This window comes from Humulus lupulus, chromosome 4, assembly GCF_963169125.1.
Source record: "Humulus lupulus chromosome 4, drHumLupu1.1, whole genome shotgun sequence".
NCBI lineage: Eukaryota > Viridiplantae > Streptophyta > Magnoliopsida > Rosales > Cannabaceae > Humulus > Humulus lupulus.
In genome coordinates this window covers 73,167,405-73,175,328 of record NC_084796.1, presented here as the reverse complement: position 1 = coordinate 73,175,328, position 7,924 = coordinate 73,167,405, and the positions used below count along the sequence as shown (strand labels likewise).

General features: G+C 33.2%; 1 protein-coding gene across 1 annotated transcript; it reads right to left on the bottom strand.

The window, feature by feature from the left end:
• Window positions 1–1,720: 1,720 nt before the first annotated feature.
• LOC133832286 (protein RKD1-like) lies at window positions 1,721–5,502 on the bottom strand (the record flags this gene model as incomplete). The annotated part of the gene is made up of 5 exons (XM_062262652.1): window positions 1,721–2,074; window positions 2,217–2,641; window positions 2,727–2,863; window positions 2,962–3,057; window positions 5,444–5,502. Coding segments are annotated over 5 exons (1,071 nt in total), but the record flags the coding sequence as incomplete, so codon positions are not given.
• Window positions 5,503–7,924: the final 2,422 nt, after the last annotated feature.

Below are 7,924 nucleotides of genomic sequence, written 5' to 3'. Positions count from 1 at the left end.
ACACTCTGGAAGATCGTGGTTTGAGTGCCCAAATTTTTGGATAGGAAGATCATTAATAATACGAAAAAGACTGAAGGACACTTGATAGGCTTCCAGAGGTAAAAATTTATGTTCCTGATTTTTTGTGTTTAAATGTTGAATATATATATTTGTTGCATGATTAATAGTATTGTAGGATAATGTTTATGGGTCGTTTTCTTGGTCATATAAATTGTTTATATGATTAAAGAAAAAGTTTCTATTACGTGCTTTGACTTTTTTCCAACAGTTTTCCAGGGCGGCACTGTGTGGATGTACCTTTCCCAGTGGGGATGGTCGTACGGTGACCTCCCTGATTATCATGTATCTCTGTGTTTTCGCGCATGGAACGAGTAACCACCATGATGATTTCTAGGTTAAATATGGTGCAAGGGGATTTAGAAAGCACCATTGTTGACGCGTTTTTTCGTCAACAATGGATTTAGAAATCTGAAATAGAGAGATTAAGCTTTTTATAAACCGAGTGTAAAGAAATGTAAAAACACCAAAATTTACGTGGTTCAGTGGTTAAAATCCACCTAGTCTACGAGTCATGATTATTAATTTGTTTATGAACCCTAAACGAAGTTTCTTAAGACAATTTCGACAGCGTTTTTGCATACAGAGGTTACGTCCCTTTTACTGTCCTTTCCCCTTGTATATACAGGGAATTATGGTAGACAATATTGGGTAACCATGGTATAATTGGTAACGTACAATATTGGATAACTTCCCACGTTGATGAGCGCTTAAATATCATAATTAAATCTATTGCCATTTTACATCATTCTATAAATGTATATAACGATTAAACACATTCATTGTGCATATTGACGGGAGCCGAATGGTTTCACTTAGATAATGCTCAGGCTTGATGCAGGCGATCTAGACGCTGGGTACCTCGATCTCTGTCATTTTCATCTCTAGCGGTCTGGAAGATCCTAAGTTGTTCCGAACTCAGTGACAGAACCTCGAGCTGTTTGTTCTAGAGTTAAGGAGACATCTCCGAAGTCTTGCCTTGTTTGTTTATTTCGTGACAGTTGTACCCCGAGCTAAATAGTTGAGCTCGTGTTTTTAGGGTAGAACACAAGTATTAAGACCAATGTATTGTTTCTATATTCTCTTATATGAAATTGGTATTTTTATTCAAAAAATAAATAAATAAAAATAGCGTTCAAGGGCTTAATGATATGATTTGAAAATGTTGGAGATTGATACAAAATCAACTTTTGGGACCTAAGTATTACAAAGTGTAAATAATGGGGATTGCAGCTGAAAAAAAAGCTTTTTTTTTTTAAATAAAGTACAAAGCAAATAAGAGCCTGCTTTCATTTTCCTTTTCTTCCTTTTTTTCCATTTAAAATCTCCATTAATTTGATACATTTTAGATCTATTGAAATCACACACTATGTAATAAAATTTAGCTTAAAATCCAAGAGGCTTGTAGGAATTTAATTAAGGTTGCACACACACCAAACCCTTCATTAATCAAGCCACTTTTCACAATGCCATTGCTGGCTAAGCACGACTATAACACTTATATGAAAATGACTTCAAAAAGAGACCAAAATATACGAAAATGATAAGTGATAAATATCCTAATTAAACGAGAACACACACACATATATATATAACGCAAATATAAAATAACTACACACACATATTTATAACTTGACATTAATCTTTGTGGCCTGATCATCATCTAACTGATCTCTATAGCTAAGTGAAGATCAGTGGAGGAAAATGATTCCGACAAAAGAAACTTTATTTCATCGTCTTCATCGTCTAAATCATTGGTCATACCTGCACCACCCTGCATCTCATCACTACTACAATATTTCTTGCTGCTCATCAAACCCGAATCAGAACCACTCGTCGACCTCATCTTTCTCTTTTTATAGTTGTTTTTAAAACAGGCTTGCCTTAGCCTCTTTGTACCGTCATTAAGCTCAATATTTGGAACTTCTTCCACCAACTTCTTCTCCCTCTCCAATAACTCTATATACTGTTTATACCTTGAATCGTTTTCCTCACTGCTTTCTCCATTCCTTAAATCCTTCAGTATAATAACATTTTCAAGCTAATATTTATTACTATGAAAGGATAATAATGAAATGAAATATATAATGAACTGAAGATTATTACATGCATGCACGGATGGTGTTTATATATTTATATATATATATATATGTATATACCTGAACATTCTTGATAAGGGTTTGGAGGCTCATAAGCTTCCTATGGGGCCAACGGCTAATACCCAATTCTCTACACCTTTTTTTCAGAAGAGTTAAGCCTACGTTTAGTTCTTTAGCGGCTTGGGTTATAGGCATGTAATAATACTGTGATAATACTTGCCTTGACAACCTTTTTGAACTACTAGTACCGCTGCTCTTCTCTTCTGATATTACCACTGATGATCTATATGACCTCTTAAACATTTGCCTCTCTTTCTTTGTTTTGTCCTTTCCGTTTCCATGATCTCCATAATTACTATCAATATTACTGCACACTGAGAATGGCTCCTTATTGACCTCATCAAGACTATTGGGCTCAAACCCAAGAGGCCCAAAATCCTCCCATATTCCAAACCCAATATTTCCATTGTTGGATAAAAACTCATCTGTAACAAGCACAAAAATAAGTAAATATTAAAAAAGATAAAACCCTTTTTGACTTTTATACATACACAATGAAAATTTTGTCACCATGGATTATGGGATCGAGTCCCGCTGTTGAATATAATGGATTTGTTGGATAATATTCCATTAAAGGAACAGGATCAAGAAGATAGCTCTCTTGAACAACCGGCAAATATTGATCGTATTGCCAATTATATTCCCAGCTACTGATTTCAAACATCATATTGAACCAAAGTTTCAAGTTAGTATATAATCTTTATTTATTATCGGTACAATAATAATAAAATAATAATATTAATACCTGAAAAAATTATCAAGATCAGAAGAAGAGAAGTATTGATCAGTTGAAATAAGCGGAAATGGGTTTTCGTCTATGGCAACCATTTCATGGTTAGGCCTGAAATTACTAGTAGTGAAGACGTGGCCCTTGCTCCCCATATTTCAGTACTAGCACCACTCTCTCTCTTTCTCTAAATATATTGGTTTTCTTCGAGAGTATTTTTATATACCAAGTGAAGAGAAATTGGATAATGCAGTAAATATAGCTACTTATATAATTTGAGGAAGTAAAAGAGTCTCTCTTCAATACGCCATGCATACATATATGTAGACATATGTATATTATGCTATACGTATATACATATGTCGTGTATGTAAATTAATATACATATATAAATAGATAAATATGAATTACGGTAAGGAAAAAAATTAATTTTGGAGAATGTGCGCCGCCAGAATCCCATGCATGAATGAATAAGAGTGATTTATTGCTTCACCGTGAGTACTTGAGAGTTACAAGATTTAATTTATTCAATATTATTCCAATAAAATTCTAGGGAAAGAGAGATGCCAAAAACAGCGAGAATGTGGGAATTTAATGGCTGTTCTCTTAAATCATTTAGGTGATTTAAAAAAAAAAGGTTATAATAATAAAAAAACTCAGATTGATGGAACTGATCATATATAACACATGATAATAAAAACAATGATACCAAAATCCATCATTATAAAATAGTTCATCACGCTAAATCCTTTTTTAATTAAAGCTTAATTAGCTTAGCTATATAGGAGAGGCTGCACATATATAAGCCTGCACCCTGCATGGCTGCCATGTGTTATATTATCTTGCTATTAGGAGATATACAATGCCTTATTTAGCTCAATGATTATCAACTTTTTAGCCCAATTTTTTTATCACCCGTAATTATTACACTAGGATATAAGTGAGAGAGATAAAAGATTACACGAATGAATAATTTTTATTTGAATTTTTTTTTTCAGTAAAGTTGTTTTTTTTTTAAAGGGAAGTAAATTGGATTTGTTGCCTCAGTATTAAACAAATAATAATAATCAGTAAATGAATTTATGAAATGGTTGCTTTTTTATGAGTATACAATGTAACGTTTCAATTAATATTATTAATTTTTAGAGGGGAGGAGTTAAATTAATAATCATTTTTCATTGAATTGAACTTAGTGGTCGAGTTACAGTTATAACTTATAATCATATTATTTGTTGGCTTTGTTAGTCATTTTTCTATCATTTTTTAATAATTGAGAGAACTTAATTAAAATTTGGGTTGTGGAGTTACAGTATAATTAATATCCAATATTTCTTTACAAATAATTATAGTAATAATAGCCTTTGGAGTTTAGAGATGATCATCATTGCTCAGAGCTATAATATAACAATTAAAATGTCTTTTAATGCAAATGGCCGAAGGGGGTGTAATGTATGATAATTTATATTTACCCTCCAAAAAAAAGATGATTTATATTTCTATAATTGACAGTAAAGGACTTAGATCAGTTACTATATTAATATACAATACTTCCACAACCCCACTATGAAAACTCACTACACTACATTTGTCCAACTCAATGTCTCTCTCAACGAATGAATTAATAAAATAAAAGAACGAAGAAAAGTCTTATACAAAAATACAAATATCTGATTTTTTTTAAAATACACTAATATACCAATCTATGAAGGAAAAATATCATTTTAGATCATGTGACCAGATCCTCAATTTTGTTAAATGATAATTTAGATCATGTGTTTTGCAAAATCAAACAAAATGAGCCCAATTTTAGTCAAACATTTTTAAATATGATCAAAACACCCTCATTTTATTAATTTATGAATTAATTAAATATAGTTTTTAATATAAAAAGAAATTAAATTAATTTTGAAATTAAAAAAATATAGATTACTTAATTAAAATTAATATTTTAATTTCTAAAAAAAATATAAAAAAACGTAAAATCCATCATTCTATAAAATCAAATAAAAACTAGTAAACTAAAAAATATTTTTAAACTAAAACCTAATCTTCCTATTTTTTTTAAAGTTCTTCTTTGTATTCTTCTTGCTACCTCCTTCTTGCAATCCAATCCCATATTATAGAGAGAAAGCTTGGCGTCCACCTAATGACTTTCTTCGGTTCTTTTTATAGATGGAGACTAAGGGGCATGGGCTTCAGTTCTTGCTTCATATCTATGCGCGTGGAGCGCTACCTGACCAAGCTTTGTAGTCTCATAATCAGCATCATAGGGAGGTCATGACCAGACCTTGGAGGAGAACTTCACAGGGAAGCTTGGGCAGATCTTGACCTTGGCTCGCGAAGGTCATGAGCGGACGTTGGAGGAGAGTGATAGGGAAGTGCATATATAAGATTTTGGGAATTTATACATCTGAAATGTTTAGAGTGTTTTTTTAGGCATTTGTTAGATTCCGAGTTTTTTCAACTTTGTCTGCGCATTTGTTAGTCAGAGTTTTTCAACTTTGTTTGGGCATTTGCTAATGTTGTATTGATGTTTAATCTAAATTTGAAGGATGAATTTGTTGACGTGGTATTTTTTTAACTAAGAATTAAGAAATTTAAAAGAGAGAATCAAGCTTGATCAAAACCGTAAATAATTAACACACAATTTTTTACGTGGTTCAGTGGTTAAATCCACCTACTCCACGAATCAATGTTTTTGTTGTATTTTTCTCAAGAGAAATGTTTAAGAAGATTTCTCCAGAGTTCCAGTACACAAAAGGCTTCGTCCTTTTTCCTGTCCATTCCCTCTTTATTTTTAGGGAAAAATGGACAGGTTTATGTAACTTATAAAAAATGGGTAACTAGCCCTTATTACATTGATTACATTTACTATGAAAAATCTTAATAATCTTTATATGGATATAATTCTCAAATCTTCAGGGATTCGTAGCTGTACCTCGAGCCTATCAGTTGCAATTTGAAGTCTTACTATGTGAGCTCCAACATTCCAAGATAGTTTGATCTACTTATCCGGTTACATGAGCTAGGATTAGGAGACCTTGGGATACACCTAAACGATCTCCTCGATTCCTGGACGGTCGCTTGGACTGACCTAAGCATCTGCAATTCAGCGCCATGAATGTGGAGCTAAAAAAGGATTAATTAAATGATGTCCAACTATACCACGAACAAGACACGTCATCTCGTGTTTTTCAGGTACAACATTTACCCCCTAAGCCTCTACTCGTCCATGACATCACCCTGTTCATAACAAGAATAGTAGAGGCTTTTCCACTTCTCCTTGGAATCGAGTACTTTGACATGTGTCGCGTCCCTATAGGAGTTTGTTAAGGTTCTCGAGTACTATTGTCAGTTTTCTTTTCACCTTTTTGCCGCCATTTCGCTCATTTAACTGTGACCCTTCGATCTACAATTTTCTTGATCGGATGATCCTCAATTTCCTATGGGTTCTTTCTATATATTGTTGGTATTAAATATGATATATATCAGGATGCACAACCGAATGAATCTTTTAAAAATTTATTAATACCAGTCAGGATCATACATATATAAATGTATTAAATCAAACACAAAAGATTAGTGTTGACGCAATTTTTCAGCAACATGGGGTTAGAAATCCGATAATAGAGATATTAGGATTTTTGTATATTAAATGTATAAAAAGTAGCAAAAAATAAGAATGCAAAATGCTCACAAGATTTTAAGTGGTTCAGTGGTTAAAAACCTATAATCCACGAGTCACTCATATTGATCTGTTTAGGACTTTAGAGGAAATTATTTATGACAATTTCAGCAAAGTTTTTGCATACAGAAAGTCGATCCCTTTAACTGCCCATTCATCTGGTATTTATAAGAGATTCTCATGGACATTTTTGGGTAACCGTACATTAATATGGTAACAGAAAATTTTGGGCAACTTCCCATTTACATAAATATATGATTTCCTATTGAATTTACATCCATTATCTCAGGTAATAAATGCATAATAAAATCTGGGCGTTTATGAGGCATATAAATAATCTCCGAGTCTTTTAGGATCCTTCACTATGTGTTACAACCAGGCTTCCATGAGTTGAACCCTTCCTTCGAGATGGATATCATAGGACTAATTTGAATTGACACGGGTCATGTTCAGAGCTTCACGATGGGGATCTAGATGACGCACATCACGAACTAAGTTGTTGGCGCAAGAAGCGATATGGAGACTATCTGGTTGTCGTAAGCTGTCAAGTTTTACTTGAGCTACTCACTCTAGAATTAATATCTCGCTTTCTTCATTTACATGTCTGCCAGATGTACCCCATGTTGAGTAATTCAGCTCGTATTTTTGGGGTACAATATTTTCTCCCCAAGCTCCTACTCGTGCACGACATCACCTTTAACATGCACAGTAGGGGATTTTTGGCTTCTATTATGAGAAAATGTGCCCACCCGCTCACTCGAGTACGGGACATGTGTCGATCTGTAATATGAGTCTATTCAGTTTTCGAGTACTATGTCAGTTGTCTTGTCAACTTTTTTCCGTCGCTTGGTTTATTTAATCCAGGCCTTTGGGTCTTGAAATAATCTAATCGTGTGGCCTAGATCAGTTCCCAAAGTTTACGTATAAATAGGAGAACCACACCCGAGTCTTACCACCTTTTGTATTGAAATTTTTTCCTCTTCTCTTTCTTCTCAAAATACTCAGAGCTCTTAGCATTCCCTTATTTTTCTAGAAGCTTTCAGGCTATTACTTCCGATTTTGTTATCATTTCCTCGACCGAGAGACCAAATTATAAGTATCTTTATATCTGGTTTAAATTTCATTTTCTTATTTTCTGATAAGTTTTATGAAAATTTCCTGTATATTTTCTTTTACTTGTTTTGGTCTGGTGCGAGTTAAGTTTGGATTTTATATGTGATCGAGACTAGTAGCATTAGGAATGGCTAGGGACAATGCACCAAAAAAAAAGGCCAATTTTTGGGTTTCAAGGAGGAA